At 39.6% G+C, this 27,779-nt stretch overlaps 1 protein-coding gene across 2 annotated transcripts; it reads right to left on the reverse strand.

The window, feature by feature from the left end:
- Positions 1 to 7: 7 nt before the first annotated feature.
- On the reverse strand, positions 8 to 26,267 carry Slc40a1 (solute carrier family 40 member 1). 2 transcript variants are annotated; one of them, XM_029478801.1, is made up of 11 exons: positions 26,229 to 26,267; positions 19,928 to 20,012; positions 18,448 to 18,536; positions 17,241 to 17,428; positions 16,740 to 16,807; positions 13,157 to 13,316; positions 10,899 to 11,014; positions 10,259 to 10,385; positions 4,046 to 4,291; positions 2,699 to 3,337; positions 25 to 1,561 (listed from the first exon to the last, which is right to left on the reverse strand). In XM_029478801.1, exons 4-11 carry the CDS (start codon positions 17,281 to 17,283, stop codon positions 1,248 to 1,250), a joined length of 1,713 nt encoding a protein of 570 aa, XP_029334661.1. In that variant the 5' UTR covers positions 17,284 to 17,428; positions 18,448 to 18,536; positions 19,928 to 20,012; positions 26,229 to 26,267; the 3' UTR covers positions 25 to 1,247. The 2 variants fall into 2 exon arrangements, with proteins under 2 accessions (XP_021012367.1, XP_029334661.1); XM_021156708.2 differs by lacking the exons at positions 18,448 to 18,536; positions 19,928 to 20,012; positions 26,229 to 26,267 and having other exon boundaries at positions 8 to 1,561; positions 17,241 to 17,610.
- Positions 26,268 to 27,779: the final 1,512 nt, after the last annotated feature.

The following is a 27,779-nucleotide window of genomic DNA, read 5'->3' on the forward strand; positions in this document are numbered from 1 at the left end:
AGGCAAATGAAGATTCTACAAACATTTTATATAGAAATATTTTATGAAGCTTTGACAACATAGTAGATCATTATGTCATACTGTAGAAAGGTGAAGGAAAAGATTAAACTGAACGACAAAGAAAGTGCTCACAGCAATGCATGGCAGTCAGTCTCCATGAAAGTGCATCAAAAGTTAAGGCAATGTCCCATGTTGGTACTGCATATTACAAAAAGTCTTACAGAACAGTTTAAAAAATATTTACAAACAGTTTTTTCTTTATTCTTCTCAGGGATATTGAAAGGGGAACTTTTGTGACTATTCTTGCTCTAGAAAAACACAGAGATAACAAACACATCGGCCCAAGTCAGTGAAGGTAAAATGTTCTATACAGACTCACTGATTTGCAGCCCTTTCTAGTGTGGGCCACCTTTCTGCCTGTAAGGTGCCAGATGAGCTCTCTCATTTACCAAGATAGTTAGTGATGGCTGACGACAGTGACTCTGGTTACATGAGGTCCTCACCCTTAGCTTCCAGTTTCTACAATCACACTAATAACAAGCTTTAAATCCTTCTGTACCACACTAGAAACCTACAACTTTTCTTCTTTCTGCAGATTTTGAGAGTCATTTTATGAAGAGCCACCACACACACATTACTGTAATATTTTGCCCTTTCTGATAGTCAAAATGCAAAAGTTATACCATGAACATTTTGGACAAGTCTAGTTACACATTTCATCTTCCACATACAATAAATTCCTTAAGTTCAATGGGATTAATAAGGATAATACTCATTATCTAACTATAACCTTCATACATGGAGAAAAACTTGTTTCTGTAATATAACTGAGAAAAATATTACTGATGTTAAAAAAAGGAAGTGGGGCAGACTTTTACAAGAGTGAGTTTTAGGGTGAATTGATGTATCATTCTAGTAGACAATAAATATCTGCTAAGGAATAATTTTACTCACCTGACAGCCACTCTTTAAACTTTAATATACTCATAAGAGTAAGGGAAGTTCATTTTACCATTAGACCCTTCCTATACATACGCTGACTGCCTTCCCTCTTCCTATTTTCCCATGTTTACATGTAGGGAGAAATAACCATCTTTGCTGGCGATGGTTAGTTAGTGCTCCTAGCCCTTAAGGCACAGCTGTGGTAAAACCAGAGAGAAATGCAGGCATTTATTGGGATTCTGCAGTACAAAATAAGCACACATGCTCTCCACAATCTAGTAACAGGGGCCACAGTTAAACTATTTTTACACAACAGATGTATTCGGTTGATTTTCATCTGTAACTTCTTTTTCATCAGGACCACAAACAAAAATCTGGTTGCCCAGAGTCTTCTGGGCAAATCGGAAATACATAAGATGTCCCATTGCCACAAAGGAGACTGAAATCAATACCAGCAAGCCAAAAGCTTCAGGATTTGGGGCCAAGATGACCATGATGAAATGCAGAAGGTCAAGAAGGTAGTTCATGGAGTTCTGCACACCATTGATAATGCCTCTTTCAGATTCAATTACATTTTCTTGCAGCAACTGTGTCACAGTCAAATCAAAGGACCAAAGACCTGGATGGTAAAGAATATTTTAGAAGGTTAAATTTTAGTGTATAATTTAATGTACAGTTACATAGCTCACAGTATCCAGGTGAATCAATATATGCAAAACACATGGAAGTTCTACAACCTTTGAATTACCTATATATAGAACAGATTAACTGCATTTTACCTTATATCATTTATTAGCATATAGTATATTATATAACTTATTAGTATGTACTAATGCCTTCAAGAATGATTTTCCCAGCCACAAGATAAAGCTGAGTCGTAAGTTTCTCAGTAAAAAGCATCAAGGATGCAGAGCCTACATATATTCTAGCACTTCTAAAGTTTAGAGTGACCTAATGTACTGCCACAGCTAAAGAGCACAGAAACTTGAAACCATTGTTATATTGCTGCTCGAGGATCATAGGGCTCCCAATAAAGCTGTCTTGACTGAGTATTAATGTCTCTGATAAATTAATGAATTGCTTTGTATCACAAGATAAATATGGTTTCATTTCAAGAATGAATGAATTCAGAGGCCATTCACCAGCATTCCATTAATGATTACTGAAATTCTGCTCTGTAAGAGGCCTTCACATAGTGCTTCCTGAAAGAAGTTTAAAACCGCATATGTGAGTCAAAGTATATAGTAAATGCAAACAGCTACAGAAGACTTCTGAAGGATGTTTCTTACAACCACTCTGTCTGTAGAAGAGTGTCTTTGTCTGTAAGGCAATTCCCTGGCATGCAGAAGGCTCTTGGTTTGGTCCCCAGTAACACACACACACACAGACACCCATGGAAAGGGGGAAAGACTTAAAAATGTTCGATTAGGGATCTAACTCAGAATTAGAGGGCTCACTTAACATGCATGAGATCCTGGGTTTTCTCCCAACACACCACACACACACAACTTAAGGAAAAAAAAAACCCTAAACACTTTATACACACACACACACACATATATATATATATACATGCAAACATATAGTTTAAACTATTAAGTGAAATTTCATGTTTAGAGAGTAAATTCTATAAACTATTGGTTTTGCCTAAATTAACATCTGTAAAGTATTTCAGATAATTTGTTGTTGAATTCTCTACACTAGGTTTCTAAAATGATGCTTGTAATTTTTTAGCATGCAGAAAAAGTCTTCTTACCGATTCTAGCAGCAATGACTCCTGCAAACAGCAGGCTGACAGAGATTATGGGGACGGGTTTAGTACTGATCTCATGGACATTAGACATGTTGGACATATGCATTTCTGTTGTAAAGACGGTCTCAGGTATTTTGGTAGTTGGGGACACTGGCTCCACATTCACAAACCTAGAACGGATATCTTCAAATGGAGAAACAGACAGGTCCAAGGGGCTTCCAGGCATGAATACGGAGATCACACACAAGATTAAACAGGAAAGCTGGGCTAGTCCTGAGAAAAGACCAGTCCGAACAAGGCCACATTTTCGACGTAGCCAGGTGAAGGCCACAGTTCCCATTATTCCAGTTATTGCTGATGCTCCCATCAAAATACTGAGGATGGATCCACTCAGCCCCTGAGTGTAGGCGTACCCTGTAGTGATACAGTCAAAGCCCAGGACTGTCATATAGAGGAAAGCCAGGCCCATGCCAGCCAGAAACACTGGCTGGTTATAGTAGGAGACCCATCCATCTCGGAAAGTGCGGAAGGGCTCTGCCATCTGGGAGGCACAGGTGGGCTCTTGTTCACATTCAAGTTCACGGATGTTGGAGTCTTTCTCACCCATTAGATGAGTTCCCTCCAAAGGTTTTGGCTCAGTATCTGTTAATAAGACACATCATTATTTTAGAGGAAGAACATGAGGAGTAAAAGCCAATTGTTTTTTATTTTTCCCACTCTCTTCCTATATGAATCTCCTTGAGTATTACATTATAACGTGTTTTTCTTTTCCTGTTAACTTATGAAGTACAGCCATAGAATAACTCCCAAATACCAGTTTTGCTTTCAAAATACTTTTGGTCTCTTTATAAAACTCTCTTTCTTTTAGATATTACACTCTCATTGAAGTAAACTGCAGCAACATTCATCAAATAAAGCATAAAAATTATGTGGGGGGGGGGATATCTTCTTTTCTGCGACCTCATTAAGAGTTCATTTACCAGAAATCCAGCCTCCCCTCCTCCTGGAAAAATCTTGCCTCTCTTTCTGCCTCCCACAGTTTCCAAATGGCAATTTTATTCTCCTCAGAAAATATTAAGAAATGCTCATGTTCCCATCGTCCTATTTCTATGGATCATTTTCCCAGGCCTCCTCAAGCAGTTGTTTTCTGTGCCCACTGCTTACATCAAGAAAAAGGGCCAGGGACCTAACCCCAAGCCTTTTTATATTCAACCCACAGTTCTTTCCAGAATCTGAAAAGATGATATTCCAACTCATCTAGGCTTTCCCTGGAAACACAGCTTGGACTAGAACTTGGTCTTCACAAAAAAGTTCAAGGTCTGAGCACAGAGCTAGTGGTTGTGCAGTTACCTTTAGGTGAGGTCAGCTGCTTCAGTTCTGACTCCTCTACCTTGAGAGCAGCTTTTACAGCTAGAGCAGGGGTCTTCTGGTAAACCTTCCAGAGCAAGAAGTACTCCACACACATGGACACCAAATTCCAACCAGAAATGAAACCACAGCCAATGACTGGAGAACCAAATGTCATAATCTGGCCGACAGCCATGGGGGCCAGGATGTTGGTTAGCTGGTCAATCCTTCTAATGGTAGCATTCATGTCTACAGAGGTAGGTGCAAGAGGCAGGTAAGTGAGAGTTCCAACCTATGTTTATGTGCTATAAATCTAAGCCAATAGTACAGACTCCTGAGAGGGTTGCTCCTGAAGGCACTCTCTGGGCAAACCATTTGCTGTGAAGAAAAAATAATCTGTCCTCCCCTGTTTTTGTGAAGTTAACATTTCTTTAGGAAAAGTCAGTAAGAAATATATACTGTAATATACATTGTATATAACATATATGTATAGAAATATGTTCATAAACAGGCATATAAATACATCTAACATTAAATTGTGGCAAAACAAATACAATGCTCCTTTAAAGCAGTGGCCCTTGACATGCCTAATGCTATGACCCTTTAATACAGTTCTTCATGTTGTAGTGACCCCAACCATATAATTATTTCATCACTACTTCATAATCATTCTGCTACTCTTATGAATCATAATGTAAATTATGCAGGGTATCTGATATGTGACCCCTGTGAAAGGGTCATTTGATATCATCACAAAGCAGTTAGGACCCATAGGTTAAACTGCTTTAAAGGCAGAATTAAGATGACTTGGTTATAGATTCTGATTAATAGAGAATAAGAGGAGTCACAGATGGCTCTACAACATGTTATTTCTTTTTATTTTTCTTGAGTAGAACTATTTACTGAGAAGTAGGTGACTTCAGAATACTCAAATTTAGTTTGAGAGAACTTGAATTTGATTTTGCAAATATTGACTTTTGACAGACCCACTGACATTCAAGAGGCTCTGTTGTGATCAATGGTTAAATAAATAAATGAGACTGAAGATTTGGAAAGAGATAAGACCCAATTTTGGACGTTTGCCAATTTTTAAAACAATGACATTAAATGGAATCTCAAGAGAGCACGTGTAGAGAACACACAGTGGCTAAAGTGTTGGGAATGCCAATGCTTGGAGGATGGAAGAGTCAATGTTAGCTTTCTAAGCTCCTCCCCACAGTCAGTTACCTAGCAACAGCCAGGTAGCCCTGACCCACTATAAAAGGGGCTGCTGGCCCCCTCCTCACTCTCTTGTTCTTTCTCTGCTTCCCTCCCCCCCTTTCCATGTGCTCATGCCTCTACTCCTCCACTCCTCTACTTACTCTCTCTCTCTCTCTTTCTCCCTCCCCCACCCCCTCCACTACCTTCTTAACTCCCTACCGCATGCCCTGAATAAACTATTCAATACTATACCTTCGCGTGGCTGGTCCCTCAGGGGGAAGGGATGCCTCAGCATGGGCCCACAGAGACACCTCCTTCCCCTTTTCCCCCATACTTCACCACACCTCCATAGAACATATTCCTCCTCTCTTTATCTTTTTACAAACACATCAGTCAGTAGAAACTAGCAAGATGACAAAAACAAATGTATAGTGTCCTGGAAACCAAATGGGGACAGTGGTCGAAGTGCAACAAAATCACCAGTGCTAAGAACTGGTGAAATCAAGAAAGATGAGCACTAAGAAGGACCCTCAATGGTCCAGTGAAAACGACTGTGAACCTCCAAGAGAGTGGAGCAGGTAGGACAAATGCCTGAAGCAAGTTGGTTTCAGAGCTTGGTGCCAATTCCAGTAAACACTATTTTCTTCTTTCAGCAGGTGTCCCTCCAGGTTACTTTGCTGCCTCCTAGCAGAGTGCCCGGAGTAAAAAGTAAAACACAACAAAAGTCAGCAGGAAACTTTATAAGCCCCAGTACAGGGGAATGCCAGAGCCAAAAAGTGGGAGTGGGTGGGTAGGGGAGTGGGGGGAAGGGTATGGGGGACTTTTGGGATAGCATTGGAAATGTAAATGAGGAAAATACCTAATAAAAATATTTAAAAAAAAAGTCAGCAGGAAGGTGTCAGAGTTCCTGCAGGATATAGGTGGAAATGGAACACAATGCCTCAGGAAGGAGGGAAAAGGTAGGGAGCAGAGAAAAGATTTGATCACTGAATGAAGGAAAAGATCAAGTGTGTTCAAGGGAACACTGAGTTCAGTCACGTCCGTTTTCTCCAGTCTTGCTCTACCTTTAAGAGTTGGATTTAAATGGCGTTACTGAATTAGCCTAACAAAAGGAGAGGGAGCCAAGTGAACCGCCATCATGACTGACCTTGGGATTTAAACTGGGAGAGAGAGAGAGAGCAAGAGAGAGAGAAAGAAAACCAGCAAGTTTTAGGCTGACAAGCAGAGCTGAGGGAGAGGGCGGGGATGGACTAAGACACATATGCTAAAGACTGAGATTATGAGGCGGGAAGGTTTTGTGGTGGTAAGGAGGCTTTCTAAAGTTTGACCCTGGGCATATGCAACAGTGTCAAAGACGAAGGCAGTGCAGCTAAGAAAATTATCTCCTTTGTCATGCCCTATAGCACAAAGCCAGGTGAGATTAACAAGGTAGGACCTTAACAATCATCTGGGTTTGCAAGGAAGAATCAATACCTAATGAGTACATTCATGGAAAATTGCCTTTCTTCTTCCCTGCATTCCTTCTAGTCTTCAAATGCTTTCTGATTAGTCCTGTGAGTGTACAGTGTGTATATGATAATGGGAGAACTTTGATATTCTTCACCTTTCACTTGAAAGGCAAAGGCAGCCTCCGTCGGTTTCATCGGACTGTCCTTGCAGAGGCTCCCCTAACGGCTGTCTGCCCACAAACAGGTGTCCAGTGCATATATGCCAACGGTGACACAAGGAGCTGATCCAAGTAACTCACTGATCTGAATCCAAAAAGCAAATAATCGATATAATAACAGCTGGCTCTTAAAACATCATAACAACAAGAAATGTTTTCATGAAATGTTTCTCTCTCCCTAAGTGATCACAGAGCTTCCAAGACCGCGGTTTTTATCTTTATGTGGTACTTAGGAGGGTAATGATGCCTTGTGTCAAGAAAGCAGGTTTTATATCTTTGGAGAAGAATGAACTAAGCAGTAGTACTGAAGACCTGTGCATTTTATTGGTAACAGTCTCGAATAGAATCAGTCTTTTGAATATTCAAACATATCCTATTTGTGAACTTGTATTTATTCTCATATGAACACTCAAATGAGTGTTCTCCTGGCTCTGATTTGGCTGTTTTGGCTATAGCTATGGTATAGAACATGGCACGGAATAATTTCTTTCACTGTAGTAAGTACATAATCCCACACAGAAGAGTATGTTTTTTTTTCAAAAGGGATTTGCTGAGTAGATAAGAGCCTATAGGCCCTACAATATGACACCAGCTTCTAACCAGTAGAGTTCAGACAGGACATTGATGTGCCATGCTTGATCAAAAGCAAACCACTGGATTTTTTTTTTTCTTTCAGAATCATTAGTAAAAAACGGATGCTAAAGATTGCCCCAAAAAGAAAAGAAGGGAAGCAACAAATGGGCTGGAAAACCTGGGGGAAGGAAGTTATACAGACTTCATGTAAAGGAGAGTATCTTAAAATCATAAACCAAGTACCTGAAAAATATGTTAGTTTATAGAGTAGTTAAAAAAGTGTACGCACATAAAAAACTATGCCCTTCCTGGAGCTCTCTACCTGATTGTTTTCTCCTGTTCTACCCCTTAATGACACAGCTTCCAATTTTAAAGCTCTCCGGAATCAATGAATATTGGGATAAAGAAAGAGGAGCGAGCATCTAACAACCAACTCATAATCTTTCTCTTTACGATCAGTCACCTACACAGACACACCCACACCCACCCACACACACACACCCACACCCACACACACCCAAACCCCACAGCCTTACAGCTCAGTCTCCTACCTGGTTTTCTAACATCCTCACCAGAAAGCCAACACAACAGCTGGAGGCCCCCACAGACTACTTTTCTTCTCTCTTCTCGTCTTCTTTAGCCATGGCCTTTCCCCCCCTGACTTTTAAAATTCTGCTTATAGCAGAAATGACACCCAAAATTAGACATCTGCTGACCCTCTGAACTAAAGAAGTCTCTATATCCTGTTTTTAAATGTGATTTTTAGTTAACACCTGCTGTGGTTAAGTATCAGGAAAGAAAGCTAGCAGGTTTCCTTCACTGCTCTAGTAACTGCACTTCAGCCCTTAAGACTTGGCAGACAGAAGAGGAAAGCAGACATCCCATTTCCCTTCTTAAACTAGAGGAAACTCACAGGGAAGGAAACAGGCTGTCTGATCTAGATTTGTCTACCATGCAATAATTCACAGTAAAGAGAGGTTAAGCTGAGAATTGATTGGCCAGTCATATTTTTGATTGCTCTAAAACATCGCCTCATAGGTTCACAGAGTAATGTTGTTTGTGTAATTGTCCTAGGGCCACATAAAGAGTATTTCACCTTTGTTAAGGGCCATTTGAAGGAGTAAAACAACATTTTAAAAACATTTCTTTTAATTATTTTTTAATTATGTGTACTGTGCCGGTATGTGCACACGAAGGTAAGTGCCCACAGAGCGGAAGGTATCAGACTAGCTGCAGCTGGAGTTTGGCGACTGTCTGATGCTTCCCTGAGAACAGACCTGTGTCCTCCAAAAGAGGAGTATGTGCTCTTAAGCACCAAGCCATATCTCCAGCTCCCTAAAAGCATCCTTTCCAATTTAATGGACTTTACAGGGTCAAAATGAGTACAGTAAATAAATTCAGATAAGTGAAAGAAAATACTCTAAAAGCCAACTTTTTCCTTCAAACATGTTAGAAAAATATATTTGTAACCTATTTTCAAAGTAAACTCTTTGTTATCCTCTGAATTTTAGAACATACACGTTACATGCTTAATATAATGTTAAAAAGAGAAAGTTAACAACAGAACAATGAGGTCTTATCTTCTCTTTCAATGTGACAAAAAAAAAGCAATGTGGAATTATTATTAATTTTTTTTGTAAATGAACAATGAGAAAGAGTAAGAAGAATTCCTTACAGGGCGCATTCACTGTACTGCTCTCACCTCATACACAAACCCCAAAGCCCAGGGGTATCTCTCCAGGATGTAATACAGGAAGTGATGAGTCAGGCAAATTCCTTTTGTTCTAGCTCAGGGCTAAGCATGACATTGTCAGTCACTTACAAATATATGGGGCCACATTCCTAGCTATTGGAGGACGTATGCAGGCAGGTTAGACAAGCGTGTTCCAGGCCTCCTATAGACTTTGTTCTCTTTCAATCACTCTTTCCTTCCTATCTTCTTTTTTAGTCTAGTCAAACAGAACTGCTTGCTAACCCCAGCACATAATCTTTCCTTGTGCATCCTGGAGTAAGCCACTTTAGTCATCAAGAATAGGTTTCTTGTCTGCCAGGGTTGTTGGGTAATGTGTTTGTGATACTCATTATCTTAATGACCAGCAGAGTCAGTTCAGCTGATCTGTAGCTCTGGTAGCCCTCCTCCTTCACCTTGTGTAATGATCAATCCAGGTCAAGCCTATGTGCTCTTTGGAGAAGGAGAATGTAGATGGAGAAGGCAAATACCAAGTGAGGGCATTTGGAGCTCTAGAAGTACTGATGCAGGTTGTCTTATAAGCATTCTTTGCTCTCTCTTGAGCCACTCATCTGTGTTTCCAATAAAATAAGACTTTAAAAACACATTCTATCTTCCATTTGAAAACATACTTCAAAAGCCTTACATTGTGTAGGATATGAAATAACTGCCGTTCAAATATTTTTTGAAATGGAAAATTACTTCTAGAATCCTTGCTACAATTGTGTTGTTCATGGATATAAAAAACAAAACAAAACAAAACAACAACAAAACCCAAGGGCACGATCCTTAAAGTACATATAATAATGTCCGTAGTCAGATTGTCACCATCACAAGGGAAACCCAGAAACAGCAGTAGGTGCACTAACATTAACTTAGTAACAATTAAATAAGTCACTGCACTGTCTGACAACTAGAGCAAAGGATACAAAACTCTGTGCTTTCCATGGGTTGTTCTGAAAACCTTCCCAGATGACCAAGAGTAAAAGGCCTCCTATGTCTACTTATCACCACAGATGCATTTAGTTCAAAAGGTAATTCATGTTACCTGCTAATCTGCTCCTGTTTTCTCCCGCCACAACAACAATCCAGTCCCTTTGGATTGTGATCGCAGTGGCAGTACTGGCCAAATTTGCAATGTTTGCAATAGTGATGATCAGGATGTAGCAGACCGTCTAAGGATGAAAGAGGCAAAACAAACAATAAAAAAACCTTGAGTTAATGTCACTTCACATTTTTTTTTAAATTTTAATCTCATTTGTAAGAAGTCACTTTACTTTCTACACATGGAACAGATATTATAGAGCATGACACTGTTCATATTTGTGTCATTTGTAGTTAATGCAAAACAAAACAAAAAACAGTAATTACTTATGTGACAGTTCCTAGAAAGGAGTGATATAATGGTGTTTTTTTTTAACATTTATCCCACAAATACTTGTTAAAATTACATCAGAGAATCAAAACGATCTATGGACATAGAAATCCATCTTAACAGGTGAGCTCTTAAACGACAAAGGGTCTACATTTTCACTGCTGTTACATATTCATTTTCTGTCACTCAGAATCCTGTTGGAGCTGAGGCACAGCTCTGGGGTAGAGTATATGCTTAGCACTTATGAGATCCTGAGTTTCATCGTCAGGACCCTGAAAGCACGCAAAGAGCAAGAGGCCCATAGAGAACTTACAAGGACCCATCCATGATACATGGTCAGGAGCTCATTCTTATGTAGGAAAACCATCATCAGGATGATTCCGCAGAGGATGACGGACACATTCTGAACCACCAGTGACATCTGGGCCACTGTACAGAACAAAAGCACAATGTTCACTGCACCAGCATGTCTTCAGCAGGCTGCTTTCATCTACACAGTTGGTGAACCACATACATGTATATGCATGATTACCAGACAAAGATAACCTTCCAGCAGTAAATTCTGCCGCAGTTATTTTCTGTACATAGACCTGTGAAATCTGCAAACAACATAACATTCTCAGGACTTCCTTCTACTAGCTGAAGTCTTTCATGATAACTGCATTTTCATCTAACATATTTACTAGAAAGTTTGCTGGACTAAATAGAACTATTCTCCAGATAAGATCCATCTTTTAAGTCTTTTGCTGTTTAGGCTAAAATAAAGACACGGAGGAAGTTACAAAGGAGGTGAAGGGAGAAGTTATGGAATCCATAACCTCTTACTTACATGGCAGGCTTAATCTAATAAAATGGTCTTGATAAAAGGAAAATACAAAAACACTCGCCAAAAATTCATAAAGAGCAACTTTCTTCTGATAGGTATTTTATTCATCATTGCTATAAAATTCTAAGTTACACCGCCCATCAAAGAAATTGCAAGTCCTGTTAGAGACAGACACTCCTTCATGCAGACCAAGACTATTTGTAAATCCAGATAGAAACCCAGCAGTTGTTACTCCACCATTCACTAGGTCGATGATCTAGGACAGAATACTTAATTCTTATGCTTATGCCTAGCAAGTGTGGATGATAACATCCACCTTCCTTCCTTTATGGAATCATAATGATAACTCAAATAAAATATTCATGAAAGCATTCTGAAATGCAAAAGCTATAATTACAGATCTTGTCATCCAGGACAGTAACACTTATCCTGGCTTGGAAGATCATATCAAAGGCTTAAGACAACAGGCTGCTCTCAGAAGGCAGTCTGAAATAAAACCCAACATAGAACTCACTTATTCATGTATCTGTGCATGCATTCCTCCATAGCAAAGGATTAGATACCAACTGCCAACACACCAGAAGGAGGGCTATGTGGGCACACTGCTATAACCATATCAGTACCAAAGTCTCAAAGAGCACAGAGGAAGAAATGGTGACTTTATTCCATAAGCGCCAGGGTTTCCCATGAAGGGTGGCTTGAGTTGACTATACAATGGACATAGGAGACCCCTATCTTACTACGCTCCTCTTCTCCATCCAGCTCAGCACTTTCCTAACACATAATTACAATGGTCAACAAATTGATGGTTAAAGAATCCTAAGGATAATATTTCTGTGTATAATAAATTAATTTGGTTTTCTCCAGCATACAGATATTTTTTTCTATATGTGTTCTGATCTACTCATTCTCAAAACAGGAAAATCTTCATATGAATCTTTGTACTAGTAACACCAAATTCTAGAACTTGATAATCCTATTGACTATTTAGAAGCAGTTATATTGAACTAAATACAACTAGTTATAACAATGTCTGTCTTCAGGCAGGCATGGCGAGCTCTTTGCATTGTTAACAAAGCTCCAAATAAGTATCCACATTTCTCTTATATTCTAAATAACTAAATTGCTTACTTATTTTCAGTCTCTTGCATATAAAACAGATTATGACTTGATATCCTAGAATAAATGTTAATTCATCATACATGTACAACACATGCACAATACATTATAATTTTTTCTTAAAATTATGTCAGCTGTCTGCAGTCTAGACATAGTTACTCTCCCTTGTATCAATATTTAGTTTTCAGTTTCATTACACATCCCTTTATATGCAACAAAGTAATCCAAAGGACAGATGAACAAGTTGTTTCCAAGAACATTACACTAGAGGACCTCTGGTATAATTCATAGTTACAGGGAAGCCAGCACTAAGCACACTTTTAATGTTTAACATGATTCCCAGAAAAATTGATTGCAGGGTTAATTGTTAACGTTTGACACTGACAAACTGCCAAAAGAAAGAAAATCTATTAGGTCAGTGTCCTGAAACCCCAGCTAGTGCAGGAGCCCCAGGACTTGGAATCGAGGTGTGGTCACCAACCCCTATCCTTCAGTTGTGTTGTGTTAGTGCTTTCTCTGAGTCAGTTAGTCGTACTGATTTCTCTCTTAGTCTAATATTCCCTCCATTCCAGAGGAAACACAGGTTGGTCTAGAGAGCACAGACTTAGTTATGTCACAGCACTCACCTTTAAGTCTGGCATTCTTATCCACCCAGTCACCAATGATGGCTCCCAGGACCAGAACAGAGCCTGCCACCACTAGTCCATAGACAGCTGTCAAGAGAAGGCTGTTTCCATAGAGTTCCACCAGAAACACAGACACTGCAAAGTGCCACATCCGATCCCCCTTAAACAAAACAAAGATGTTTGGTTGAAATGTTTTTAATTTGTAGGCCACTATACCCAAGAAATTGCTTCCTTCTCAAATGGGTGCTTTCTGGCTCTATCAGATGAAGTTTCATGTCAATTGTTATGGATTGAATACTTGCCTAATGTTAAAACTTCATCCAGCACACTGGAAAACATTCAAGCTTTATTACTAATAGTTTATAGGCATTAGTTTTCCTTACATGCTATAAATACAAGCCAGCTTTTAAAATTTAGGAATGGATAGGAATGGATCCTGTGGCCTCTGATGGCTTTACATGGCTATCATTTTTTTTTAACAATTTGCCATATTACAAGTAAATTTCAAAGTCATCAACAGCAGAACAATCAGAAGGACAAAGTCTGATCCCATAAGACCAAAGGTGTTGAAATAAATATGTAAGTAAGTAGCCATTTTAATGTTTTAATACAGTAAATTTTGGGGGGAAAAGGCTATATCTCCACATAGTTACAGGACATATAATAAATTTTACAATTAGTTGGTATAAAGTGTGGTATAAATTTAACACCAACTTTTAGATAAGTCAAGTAGGTTAATATATAATGTGTCTAGAATAGACATTGTAAGCTCCAGCCTTGACATCATAGGTTAACATGAGGAAAGACAATGTCTTGTAACATCATCACTAAATTCACAGACCTAGTCCATTACATATTTGACTCTGTGTGAAAACATGTCAATTCTGAGCTCTTCCCAAAGTCTCACAAAATCCTCATGATACATTTCCTATGTTGGAAGAAAATTATTATATTGATAAGCCAACTGCTATTAAATTTTAATAAAACTAAGGTAACACTCTTAAATATTCAAAATTTAAATAGATTTGTGCTAATATGGAAAGCATGCCATTCACAACTAGAGATGGTTCTATTCTTCAGGGGTCAGTTGCTAATAATGTCTATAGAAGCTTTGAGCTAACACAACCTTCATGCCTGCAGGGAGCTTGAAGTAGATAAATACTACTGGCATCTATCAGTCCATAAAAGAATTTCTAGACACCAAATATTAACAGTGAAGAGGTAGAGAAGTCTTGGGTCAAAGAATGATACAATTCCCAATTATTATCCAAAAAGATCATAAATCATAATGTAAATATCTGTGTTTTCTGATGATATTAGGTGGCCCCTCTGAAAGGGCTGTTCAACCCTCTAAGGGCTTGTGACCCACAGGCTGAGAAACACTGGACTAAATGCTCACCCATCCCTTTCACACCTCCATTTTCTGCCCTCCCCATCAAACAAAATCACTATAAAATGTCATTATACTTTGATATTTGTTTACATGCCAATCTACCCACGCTGGATCTGAGAATAAGTAACCACAGTAATTAATCTACTTAATAACTGGCCATAGAATAGTTTCTGATGCGTGCCCAACGCTACTATGGACATCAAAACTTCATCAGGATACAAAACACACAGGCTTTACATTGCTATCTTTGTTGTTAATAGTCCATACTAAATTAAATTATAAATGCCTGAACAAAAGCATCTACTTCTTACTTATTTTGTACTCCGATGGTAGCATAAAATGTATTGATCCATTAGTAGACAAGAATTCAGAAATTAAAAACCATACAATTCAACACAAACCTAACTTCAGAGACTCTTCTGTCCAATTGCTTTCTATATCCAATATCTAAGAAATCATGACTGAGCAGTGCTGTAAAATGTATATACAATATTTTATTTATAAATTATAGTTAAATAGGAATATAATTAAATAATATACAATAAGATTTTATATACATATATATGTATATATACACACACATATATATACACACATACGTATGTGTGTGTATATATATATATATACACACACACATATATATGTATATATATATCAAACAGAGTGACCCACAGGAGACGAAGGACATAAAACAAAATTAGCAATCTTTTCTTGCATTCCTTTGCAGTGAGGAATAAAATCTGACCCACCCTTCTATGGCTTCCAGTGCTATTGTTACTTTTCATCCCTCTTTCTCCAGAGGACCTGTCCATTTACTTAATTTACTATTAGGTTTCAACAAGCATCTTTCATTTTCTTTTGGAACTTGCTTTAAATTTTCCTGACGAAAGTCTTTTTCAAATTGCCCTGGAACACACATAGCTCCTCTCGTGTTTCTGGAGTCTGACACCCAGCCTATCACCCAAAGGTCACATGAACCTGGAGTTAATCAGTGTTGAGAAGTGAGGCACCTGGCTCTCCAGGAGGATTTCAGACATGTCCATTACTGGTCCTTCTAATGCTTATTATGACATTAAATTGGGAGAACAAACTATTGGTTTAGATGTATAAAGGGTTCTTCACTGTTTTGCTTTTCTTTTTCCCCTTATACCCATCAGTCAAAGCAAACTCGAGCCAATTCCACTTTGTTTATTCATTTATTTGCAAAATCACCCCCTTTGTAAGCATTCAAAAAGAGGGGAGCTTCCTTCTCTAAAAAGTTATCTAGTACTGCTATTCCTTAGAGAGCCAACAACCCAACTTAATAATTTCCCAATGGCATAGGGAATACATTTCCTCATGATGTTTTCCATTCACGTCTTATAGATCAATCAATAGGGGATTTCATTAAAAAGAAATTAGCACTTCAAAATATTCTTTAGAAATTCTTTTTCCTTATTTGTAAAGCACAGAATATGTTTATGTTTTTAAGCAGTAAGAATGATTGTTTAACCTGACAGTTTCTAATAATTATCCATTGAGCATAGCCAGCCTGCTAATGAGTATTGAGGAATTGATAGAGGAGCCCAGGCCAGCAGAAAGACGGAGATTCTCCCATAGGAAGCCAAAGGGAGAACTGTGAATCCATAGCTAATTTTCATTGGGTGGTGGCTTTTAGCACTACCCATAAATTAAGTAGCCACAGATAACAACTTCGAAGATTAGAGCTGTTATCATTTAGATGTTTGATCTTTGATTAGGTATACTTAAACTCATCTTACAATACTATTGTAATCCTATTATGTCAGTATTCACCAGTCTACCCTTCTACTCTGTTTCTATAATGCTGCATGCTGGTACCAGACGTAAACCCAAGAGGGCCCCTGAGATACCTTTCCAGTTCAGTAGGAGACCCAGTTAGAATTCACCAACCCTAGTAACTATGCAAGTTTTCCTGTCCTTGTGGATCTTGTTTCAAACAGTTGTCGGTCTATGTAAAGCTTTAGAATTTCACTATTAAGTAAAATTTACTAACACTCATGGGAAACATCTTTGAAGAAAACAATGTTTTTGTTGAAATATGTGTTTTAGAACGATTTATTTACTTAACGGAATGAGAAAACTGCAAGTTCTCCAATACAACTGTCTCCGATGAGAGTAAACAACAGCTTGTGCAACGATGTCTCAAGAACTGTGTGCATTCTCACTTACCCAAGTGGAGAGAGAGTGGCCAAGGTAGAGGAGGAATTTTGCTGAGGTCAGGTAGTTTGCTAAGGATCCTAGAAAGGCACAGAGAACAAGTTAAAAGACGTGTTTAGGCACCCCAATGTGCTCAGATTAGAATTTGCTTTTGGTAGTAATTAAGTGTGATTTTTTAACAGGTCACTTACAAGACTGATGCATTCAGTTTACTTAATAGCATTCACTTAAGATTCAGCGTTGCCTCTTGGTCAATAACCGGCCCAACTTCATGCAGTGAAGAAACTCTTGTTTCAACATTCCTTAACTTTGGTGGGGTTTGTTTTTTAATGCAAGAAATTTCATCCTGCCCAGGTTACTCTATCCCTGCCTATATGTAAATTCTTTTACTCAAACTATGAGTTTATATTCTTCTTCACCCTCCATCAAAACCCAAGTCAACCTTCATGGAACTACATCTCCCCGTCCCCACCTGCATTCCCACCATTTGAAACATTCGATTACTCAACTCACCACAGCATCCTTCCTGATGGGTTTGATCTCTTGCCTTGGTCATGACACCAGGCGCTCTCCCCTTGTTTGTTCTGATGCTGGTAGCTTTAGCTGCTCTTGCCCGGGAGCTTGTTCACAGGAGTGAGAGGAACCGAAGATAGCACCACTATAAGCACAACAGCCTTATGCCGAAAGACCCCAAAGGACAACTAAAGCAAACAACAACAGCAAAGCTGTCACGGGGTCTTCTTTTTGTCTTCTTTCCAAACTTAGCTAACACTGTAGCTGAAGTTGGAAAGCCAAAGCCTTATGGGAGCGGGTTGGAGGATCCACCGGCCGCAGGAGACCCCGAGCCTGCTCTCGCCGCCGCCGCCGCCGCCGCCGCCGCCGCCGCCGCGGGCCGGGCAGCGGCTTATAGGGAGCCGGGGGCGGAGCTTGCGAGCGCAGGGACCGCCCTTCCCGGCTGGACGTCCAGGTCCGCGCCAGCTAAGCTCCCACCGCCCTCCCAGGAGGCGCAAACAACCTGCGCTTTGGCTGGGCTACCGCAGGAGAAGCCAAGGAATGGCCCGCACAGTAGGACGGGGACGGTATGCGGACCCCGAGGGGACACTACAGAAACATTTTGCACAAAGTCGATTGGCAGGTGCTAGAAGGAAGCTCTTCTCTCTGGCCACCAGATTGCCGGAGAGTCCCTAGGCAAAGCTCAGCGGGAGCTGGCGCGGAAAAAAAGGAGCCTCCCACCCTAGCTATCCTTCGGAATGCAGGTAGCTAAGTAAATACAAGTCATGTCCGGCCTGCCTGCGGCGCAGAATGTTTTCCTTCTCCGAACTATAGAGAGGGCCTTCTCTCAAAGCTGCGGAATCAAAGCTCAGGAAGCAGGCTCAAAGATCACAATGCAGCCCCGCGCAGCCCAGTGATCGAACGCAGGCCGCCTCTGTCCCACAGGCACTGCAAGGAGGCAGCGCCCTTCACTGTCCTTTCCCTCTGAGTTCTAACCCTAGCCGCTCCTGCCTCTTTGGCTACTCCACAGGCTCCAGGTGCTGAAGGGAAGTAACCAGGAATACCGGTTGTCCCAGTTGGGACCCTGGGTCTGGCCCCGTACAGATAAAGCCCTTTTGGTAGCCTCCTGGAGGGTCAGGTGAATACACACCAGGTGTAAGCCTCTAATGACCTCCGTTTCCTCCCCAGGGCATACCTGCTTCTTGTGTCAGCCCTTCCCTTAGCTTACCTTTGTCAGTTTTGTCAACACTTCAAGAGTGATCCTAAACATTGAAACTCCAACCGGCTTGCACTCTTCCAGCCCTGCCAGAATGATACCTGGTAATGAAGAGAGCCACTCATGAGCACAGGCCTTGTATCTGGACTCTCTATCAGAAGCCCCAAAGGTCTTTGCGGGCGGGGTCAAACTGGATTCGTTGGGATGAGGTCTGCAGAACAGAGATAGGGGTTTGCTACTGCAACCGCTTTTTGTCCTTTGCAAACCCTTCTCTCTCCTTACACACAAAAACGTTTAAGTCCTTTCTCCTCTATCACAGGTTCGGATATGTCTGCTGAAGTTGCAAAATGGGGTAGTATATCCAAATGTCTTTTGGAGTAAACCTAAAGTGTGCTTACATGAAGCACTTAGGAAGGGATCATCTAGCAAATTCTGATGGTTTCTTTCTCTCTGTCTCTCTCTGTCTCTCTCTCTCTTCCCCCAGCCCTTCCTTCCTTTTTTTTAATTTTGTTGATCTTCAGAATACAAACTATCCTGATTCCCTGCACATATGTCACTGTGTGCCAATAACAGGATCTCCATGCCCTTTGCATTAAGTACAGTGTGACTTAAGAGCTTTCCCCCACATCTAGTCAGAAGACTCTGAGAAATAGGAGCTCAGTTGATGTGTGCTTCAAAGTGTGATGTGTTCCCCATTGTCATCAATGGAGAGCTTCTGTTCCCCATTGTCACCAAGGCGTCCTCAGAAGCCCAAACTAGGAGAGTGCTAAGAACAGGTGGGGTCCTACAGTGAAGCAAACCGCAAATAAGCAAGATTCATAGACAGAAAAAGCATTCAATATCTGAGGACTTGGCCAGGGCTCCTATCCTAGTCGTTGGGAATGAATAGTTAGTGTATTGTTGGAGCTCATGACATAGAAGGAGTTAAAATAGAAAATGGAATAAAAATTCTCAGAACACTTGGAGTACACAAGTGACAGAGTTTCCTGGCCTTGACATTCCAGATTAGAAAGCATAGCTCAGTCACAAGACATCACTGGCTCTTCCTCCTACCAAAGAAACATTTCACTGGTTGAAAAGTAAAGTTTCATCCAAAAGCAATGTTTTCCCCTCAGAACAGAAAATATATAACTTTCTTATCAACGTAATCATAACTAAACGAGTCATGCATGTTTTAAACCAGTTTTCAAAAACAAAAAATAAGTGCCCAAAAAACTATTTCTCAATTCATTTCAATATGTTATTTATGAGACAGAATCTAAGTTACTCATACCGGCTCTGAACTCAGAATCCTTCTGCCTCAGCTTCCCCAGTACTGGAATAACAGGCGTGTGTCACTATTGAGCTGTTTAAAAGTCTGTTAGTTTTAAAAGAGCCTTTTAAATCTTCCAGCCAGAATAAAATGTACTCTGATTGGAAGTTGTTAACACATATTTATGGTTGGGGAATAAAAGGGACTTATTCTTTCCTTTCAAGTTGTGTTTTTACTTACCTCCAGGGCCCTCAGTTGCCTCTTCTGCATCTGACCAGCTCTCCAGATCAAAAGCAGCACAGGGAATGGCCACTACTCCACAGCCCTGAAGACAAATGAAAAGGAAAAAACACAGTGGAGTTATCATCCACTATTACAGGAAGCCTTAGCTCTGAGGACAGAGCTCCCATCAGATGCAAAGCTTTAACAGTACAAAGCCACGATTCTGTTCAAGTGCCTTTCAAGAGTGTCTGAGACTTCTATAAGCTTCAAACTGAGTAGACTCTAGAGAAATTCAAATTCAGGGTCTTACTTCAAGTCATAGACAACAAACAGAAAGATGATCATCATCATAACTCTTTATTTTGGTTGAGAATCCCAAGAAATTCAACCTTGACAAGCTTTGTATAAATACGTGACCTCTCCTCCATTCTCCTCATACACCTCTAGCTTTAAAAAATGAATGCATAATATTTCAAAAGTATATATTTAATATGTAATATACATTATTTACATATTATATTATATATAAATATTTGTGTTATATAACATTTATAACATATAATATATAAACATATATAAGTATGTGTTATATATAATATATAGTATTTGTGTATGGATATTAAATATATATTTATTACATTATATATGTGGTAATATATACATTGTATATGTTATAATAATGTATACAACAACAATAATAATAATAATATCATAGTTGTCCTCAAGGTCTGAAAGAAGAGTAGGTAATGACGAGATCCTGGGCACTGGGCATAAAATGATGGATGTCTTGTGATGGTGATGGTGCAACATTGTGAATTATCCAAAGTGTCAAAGCTGTATTAAAATGACATAAATAATGCATTTATCTCATGTGATTTTTTTTAACCTCAGTTATTAAAACAAAACAAAACAAAACAAAACAAAACAAAAACAAAAAACAGTGTCTTAAAAGGAAACTTTGCCATTTTCCCAAATCAGGGATTAATATAGGACAGATATGTAGAAAGAAGAAAACAGAAATCAAATCTTGCACATTATATTGGAAATTAAAATAGAAAGCTGTGTTCATTGTTTAATTTTCTCCATATATAGCCAGAAAATACATATGAATTTTACTTAATAAATATTTTGGTCTCTTAACTTTTGCCATAGATCCTTTCTGTCTAACTTTATTTCTGTTATGAAATAATTCCATTCCTTTATTGCTTGTTTCGAGTTAAACACCAAAGCTGGATGCTTACTAACTACAACCCTAAAGACCTCTCTCAGCCTTGCCATCCTAGGGCTTATCCAAACAGACAGACAGGTCAGCTACTAGGTCCCTGTTCATTTGATTTCTCAATTGCTTGCTGCCCTCACAGAAGAGAGTATAAGTCTCAGATCTCTCATACCTCCAAAGAGTTCTCAGTGTACACACCTATTCAAGTCATCTGCCTCAGACATGCCATACAGCATTCCTGCTTCTAAGAAACCCCTTGAAGCCAATTCCTACTAAAATGGCCTGAAATTTCTAGTCACAAATTTTGCATTCTAGACAAAAGGCAAAAATGTTCTACTTAGGAAACAGTTCGAAGGTCCAGTGCTCAAGACCTTTCCTGGTATGTGCACTATACCTCTCCTTGGTTTTGTTTGTTCTTTTTTACTTCAGTAAATATTACTTTTAACCACTTATTTTTTTTTGTTACCAAATGATAATGACAGATTATCATTACATGTCACCAAGGAGCGCAAGATATTTACAATAATGTTGTTTCACGGCTATGAAATCCTTGAGCAATTCCCTGATCTTAGACCCTTGAATTGTGCTTACACAGACATTACTGTGGTTAAAGCTCTTTAAGGAGAAAACAAAAAGGCCTTTACACATGACCGGGACAAAGCCCTCTAGTCCCATATGATTTGAAATCACTGCTGAAATTATTTCAACATTTCGAAAGAAAGCCTCTCCCAGGAATGTCGTCAGAAACACTCTATTAGTGTTACCTGCATTCAGCAGCATGCAAAATAAAAGGCGCCTAGAACTACCCAAGTGGCAAATCAGAGACAAGGCACTTATCAGAAGTTGCTATGTTGGTTCATCTTCACAACACACTGTGAAATAACACTGTCTTTATCCCAGTTGCAAATAGAAGTTAAATAACTCACTCACCACTCCTGTCCCTCAGGTAAAGATGGAAGAAGAACGAAGCAGGAGAGGTCAATGCCCAGAAGTAAGTCAAGGAAGCAATGCTAAAACCACCAGAAAGCCAGGCAACAATGGGGCCTTGGAAGGAACTGCTTTGATGGTTGAGGAACAACAAAAAACATAAGAAAAGGGGGAAAAACAGCTGCTGGGATGGAATATTTACAGACCTCTTTCTGGAGCAGAGACCTTTTTTTCTTTTCTTTTTTTCAAGACAGGCTCTCTCTCTCTCTCTCTCTCTCTCTCTCTCTCTCTCTCTCTCTTTTCAAGTCTAGCCTTGGTTGCCCTTGAACTTGATCTGTAGGTCAACCTTGACTTCCTAGTCACAGAGATCTGTCTGCCTCTGGGATTAAAGGCTTCTGCCAGCACAGCCCAGTTGGACAGAGACCTCTTAATACTAGGAGCTGCAGGAGAGCTTCTTGGGTATGGAACCTGCAGCCCATGTGCAGGTGACTGTGCGCCCCTTTCCTAGCTTGTAAGACTATAAAATAGATGAAATAACAGGGTTTGGGTTTAGGTTTTGTTTGGTTGGTTGGTTTGATTTGATTTGGGTTTTGGTTTTTTGAGACAGTTTCTCTGTATAACCTTGGCTGTCCTGAAACTAGCTCTGTAGACCAGACTGGCCTTGAACTCAGAGATCCACCTGCCTCTGCCTTCCAAGTGTTGGGGGACTGAAGGTGTGGGGCATCATTGCCCTGCTTGAGGTTTGTATTTTTAGATATAGAGAAACCGAGATGTTTGAGGAAATTCCGTTTTTACCTTATACTGCTTGCTTCTGTGTTTTATAACAAGTATTAGAAGATATAGGAGTTGAAGACTGATTAAAAATGCCTTTAAAATGGTCAAAATTCCAGAATTTCTTGGCACTGAGGAGGGGATTAAATGCAATTTTGAAAGGGACCAAGGTAGGTATAGATTATGCAATATCACAACAGTTCTTTTTAAACTGTTGATAAAATCATATAAGATACAGACTTATGTTTAGAAAATGGACTTTTATAGTACAATAGAAATGTGACCTTAAGGATAAATTTTCATATAATAAATAATAAAATGCTTTACTGAGAAATATACATAGCTTCTTTTCATTTTTCATATCTTTGTGTTTTCTCACTTCTAATAGCTATTCTTTGATTGCAGACATCACAGAACAAAACACTTCTAGAGCTCCATCCACTGACCTACACACACACACACACACTCACACACACAAATGCACATGCACTCTCAGACACATGCACACACACTGGAACAGTGTTTACTGTGTGTATATGTTTCCCTCTGGTGGTAGGGAAGGTTTTGTGTTGAATCTGGTGATGAAGGGGACTGGATTTGAACTGGCTTAAGGAGAATTTTGGAAGATGAAAATCTACTGGAGTGGGCTTACAGGAAGGAGACTGAACATGGTGTGGCCAAGCTTCAGATTAGGAATCAGGGAACAAAGTTCCACCTTGCCTAAAATGCAGCTTTAGAGTCTTCGGGAAACTTTGTTTAAATATAGCATCTTTGTATGTAAATGAAGACTCAAATTCATTGAAATTTGAAATTGATCATGACTCAATAATACGGCGATATTTATTTTACTCATAGTATTTTTCTATATAATGAGCACTTTTCTAGTGAACACATATCCATATGTCATCCTACTATGTGGGTCAGCATTCTTTTACTGATGAGGAAAATGGGTAATGGCTCAATAATTTGATTTTGTATTAAATTGATTCTTATATTATGCTTCTGAGGAAATTGAAGGCATTCATGAAGGTGGTTTAGGATCTTTTTTATTTGCAGAGTCCAAATATAATCTGAGACAATACTATCACCCAGAATGAGATAACTCTTAGGGCTTCTGCACTTAGGTTGATTGCTTTTGGGTTGTTTAATCTGATGCTATCTTTAAAGTAAGAACAGGTATTGGAGGACTTGTCACCTGAACAGCATCACGTATGGAGACAACACCATGTGTGTTGGCATGGCTGACAAAGCTTTTCTAGGGTTTATCAACCTTGAGAAGGCCTTTAGATTGCATTTGATTTAAGAAGCCCAGTTACATTTGGCTTCAACTTCCTCGGTGATTATGTCCTGAGGTATCCCTGACCCCCACCCCACCACCCCAGCTCCTCTCCCGTCTCCCCTCTCCATCTCCATCTTTTTCTTTGACAGATACAATGACTAATTACTGAGTTGTGACAGGCACAGCATCTTGTGTCTTGTGGTCACAAGATGTGCTTTATATTCTCCTCAGCATTAAGATACATTTGTCCTTTGTGGTAAAAAAAATAATAATAATTCAATCCTAAGAAGTCATAGTAGAAAACATTAATGTTTTGACTAATTTATAATAGCAAATGAAAAATACCTGCACTATAATTTTAGGCTTATGAGGATGTAAGCTATCATTACAGGAGTTTGGTTATTTCTTCTTGGTACCAATTACTTTAGTCATGTCTAATTTGTTTTTCTCTTTTATATCCTCACTATTGCCTTTAAAGCAAATGTGAGCTGGCCAAGGGTAATGACTAACTGTGTGTCAGGCTCCTCGAAGGCCAGATCATCTGAGCTAAAGTTGAGTGTTAGGTGAACTGAATTAGGAAAGTCTCTTATTTATGTCACAGGAGTCCCTTTTACACAACTTCAAACCAGTCTCCTTTTACAAGCAGCTGACCAACTCAAACAAAACTATAATGATGGCAAGTTAAATGCATTCCTTCACCAATTGTGTACTTATATTGGTGCCTAAGGAGCAGGTAAGAGGAGATATGAGAAATAATCTCTCACTGAAATGAACCATGTTAAATTGGCTTTTCCTTGTTGCATTGCGCTAGGACCCCAGGAAAAAATCTATCCCCCTTTCTCTTTGCAGCCTGCCCATGCTCTTTATCTCCATGACTATTCTGATTTCTCTTGTTCTTTGGTTTCAGACACTGCCCAGCTCCCTAAGGCCATATGTCTCAAACTGCCTCACAGGCTGTACCAGTATGTAAAAGTATCATGAACACAAGCATGTCAGAAACACTCTAAGTGTACCACATGATCTAATTAGCCAGTGCCTTCGTATAGACCAAAATAGCAAGTGCTTCTAATTCCGTTCCAAGCACATCTATACAAAGAGAGTTTAGCTATATGACTGCATAAAACTTTAGCCACAGGTATAAATGGACACACATGGGAGTGGTAACCATTTTAGAGGTGTGCTTAGATTACTCTTCTGAACATCTCTCTGATAAACTTCCCTTTAGACATATGTCCACATTAACTCTGAGACAAAATATCCATCAGGCTGTTAGCTCCCAAATCAAGCAAACCATGGCACTGGAATCCAGTGGTTGTGAAATTAAGGACTGGTGACCAATATTTTTAGGAAGAATAATGATAGGATTGTGACGCTTTTAGGTATATCTTTCCAAATGATGGGAACATAATATCAAAAATAGGAAACCTGTCTGTATGTCCTTAGGTAAGGATGTCTCAGTGGAAAATTCCCCCAAAGACAGGACTTGATCTCTGTAATGTGTAATAAGTGTTTAAAATTTTAATAAAAACTTTAAATACAATTTTTCCATTCCTAATAGTAGCTATGCCTTTAAATGTACTTGTATTTGTAGCTTTTTAAAGATATTCCTGCATTAGAATAAATACAACTATCAAACAAAAACATTCACCTCATTTCTCCCTAAAATACAGCTAACAAATAACTAGGCATGGTATGCACTGTTGTACTCACAGTTTGGTGGGAGACTGAGGAGAGACGACCTGGGCAACTAGGAAGCCACCAGCACACACACGCACATACCCCCCCCCCCCCCCCCCCCCCCCCCCCCCCCCCCCCCCCCCCCCCCCCACACACNCCCANACCCCCCCCCCCACACACACACACACACATGCACACATACACTTGTGAAGGCATGCAAGTATGCACACCAGGTAACACAGTAAAAGTTAAGTCCATATATTAAATTAATATCAAAAAACCTTTTAATTGTTACATGTCATAAAAGAATGACACTAAACTTTTTATGGGTATATATTTTACATTTTTGAGAATTTGTGTCAACAAACAACTCATCATCATGAAATAACTTGTTTTACAACTCTAGTAAATATTAGACATTTTTAAGATAGGAAAATGAAGTTTACAGGATGGGAGATTTTCCTGGTGACCTTGGAACAATTCCACAGAAGTCAGGATGGGCGTTACCCTTACAGTTTCCTAGAATAAAGAAAATTTAAAGAGTTGGCAAAATATGACATACCCACCCAGAATATTCTTTCTATATTACATGTGATTGAATGTAACATCCTTGGATGCCATGAAATGAAGTGAAGCATCTCTCCATTAACTAATGATCAAGCAATGGCACCTTTCTCTGGTTGGCTATAATGTGTGTGTGTGTGTGTGTGTGTGTGTGTGTGTGTGTATAACTTATTACTTAATTATAATGAAATAATATATATACTATATATTTATTTATAATTAAATAATGTAATATATATTATTTTATTTGTGTGTAAGTATGAGCATTTTGCTGCATTTATTTCTGTGTACCACGCACACATGTCTCATGCCCCTGGAGGCCAGAAGAAGGCATTGGATTGCCTGGAACTGGAGTTATAGATGATTATGAGCTGCCATGAAGATAGTGGGGGTGAAAACATTATCAGCACTTTTAACTGCTGAGACATCTATCCATCTTTATAATTTCAATGATTGTGATCCAAATGACAGGCCTTGCTGCTCACCAAATGTTGAGGTTCTGAGGACCATGACTATGATGAATAAAATAATATTCCCTCAAATTTCGTACTGTGATGTTACAAGCACCAGTACCTCAGAATGTGACCTTATTTGAATCCTGATTCCATGCAGTTGTAACTAGTTAAGAACCAATGTAAACCACTCTCTCTGTTTGCCTAGATCCAATCCCCAAGTTCCATCCCCAGCTCTTCAGCAGGACACTCTTGGCAACCTTTCTTGTCCCCCATCTCCGATAGCTTCCACAGACCTCTTTCCTACACCCAACTCCCACATGCTGCTTTACCCCAGACCCCAACCACAGCAGGCACCTCCTGCTAATCCAAGAGTTGCTCCCAGGGCAACAAGTAGGCTGAAGGCAGACCTATATCTCTCCTACTAATGAGATCTGGCATTCCTCCACCCTCCCACACCCCTGTTTCATCTCCAGGTCTGTAGCAGAAAACCCACTGCAGACTCTCTTACCTCGCTGAGTTATCCCCAACAGAGCACAAAGATCTCCCCTAGCTTTCCTTCCCCCACAAGCCATCTATTATCCCAGCCTCCAACAGTTATAGACATTTACAGGAAACACACCAGCCAAGCAGAGCAGAGATTCAAGTAAACTAACTGAAGACCCTCACCACTCATTCCCTCCTCCTTTCCAAATCTAATCCCTCAGTTTCATCCCTACCATTGCAACAGAATACCAGTTTCATTCGTCCTTGCCCCTTCCACATCTCCTGTTTATCCCACATATCATCTCCTCCTTACCTCCATCCCCTCACTGTTACTGTATCCCAGCCCCCAGTTCCAGACAACTCCTGCTAAACCACAGGCCATACCTTCCAAAAAACCCGGTAGGCTTACCTGCAGACCTCTTCTCTCTCTGTTTCCTCAAACCAATCCCTCAGCCTCACTCCCAGTTCTTTGCAGAACACTCTTGGCAGCCTTCC

The sequence above is a fragment of the Mus caroli genome, chromosome 1, assembly GCF_900094665.2.
Source record: "Mus caroli chromosome 1, CAROLI_EIJ_v1.1, whole genome shotgun sequence".
Taxonomy (NCBI): domain Eukaryota; kingdom Metazoa; phylum Chordata; class Mammalia; order Rodentia; family Muridae; genus Mus; species Mus caroli.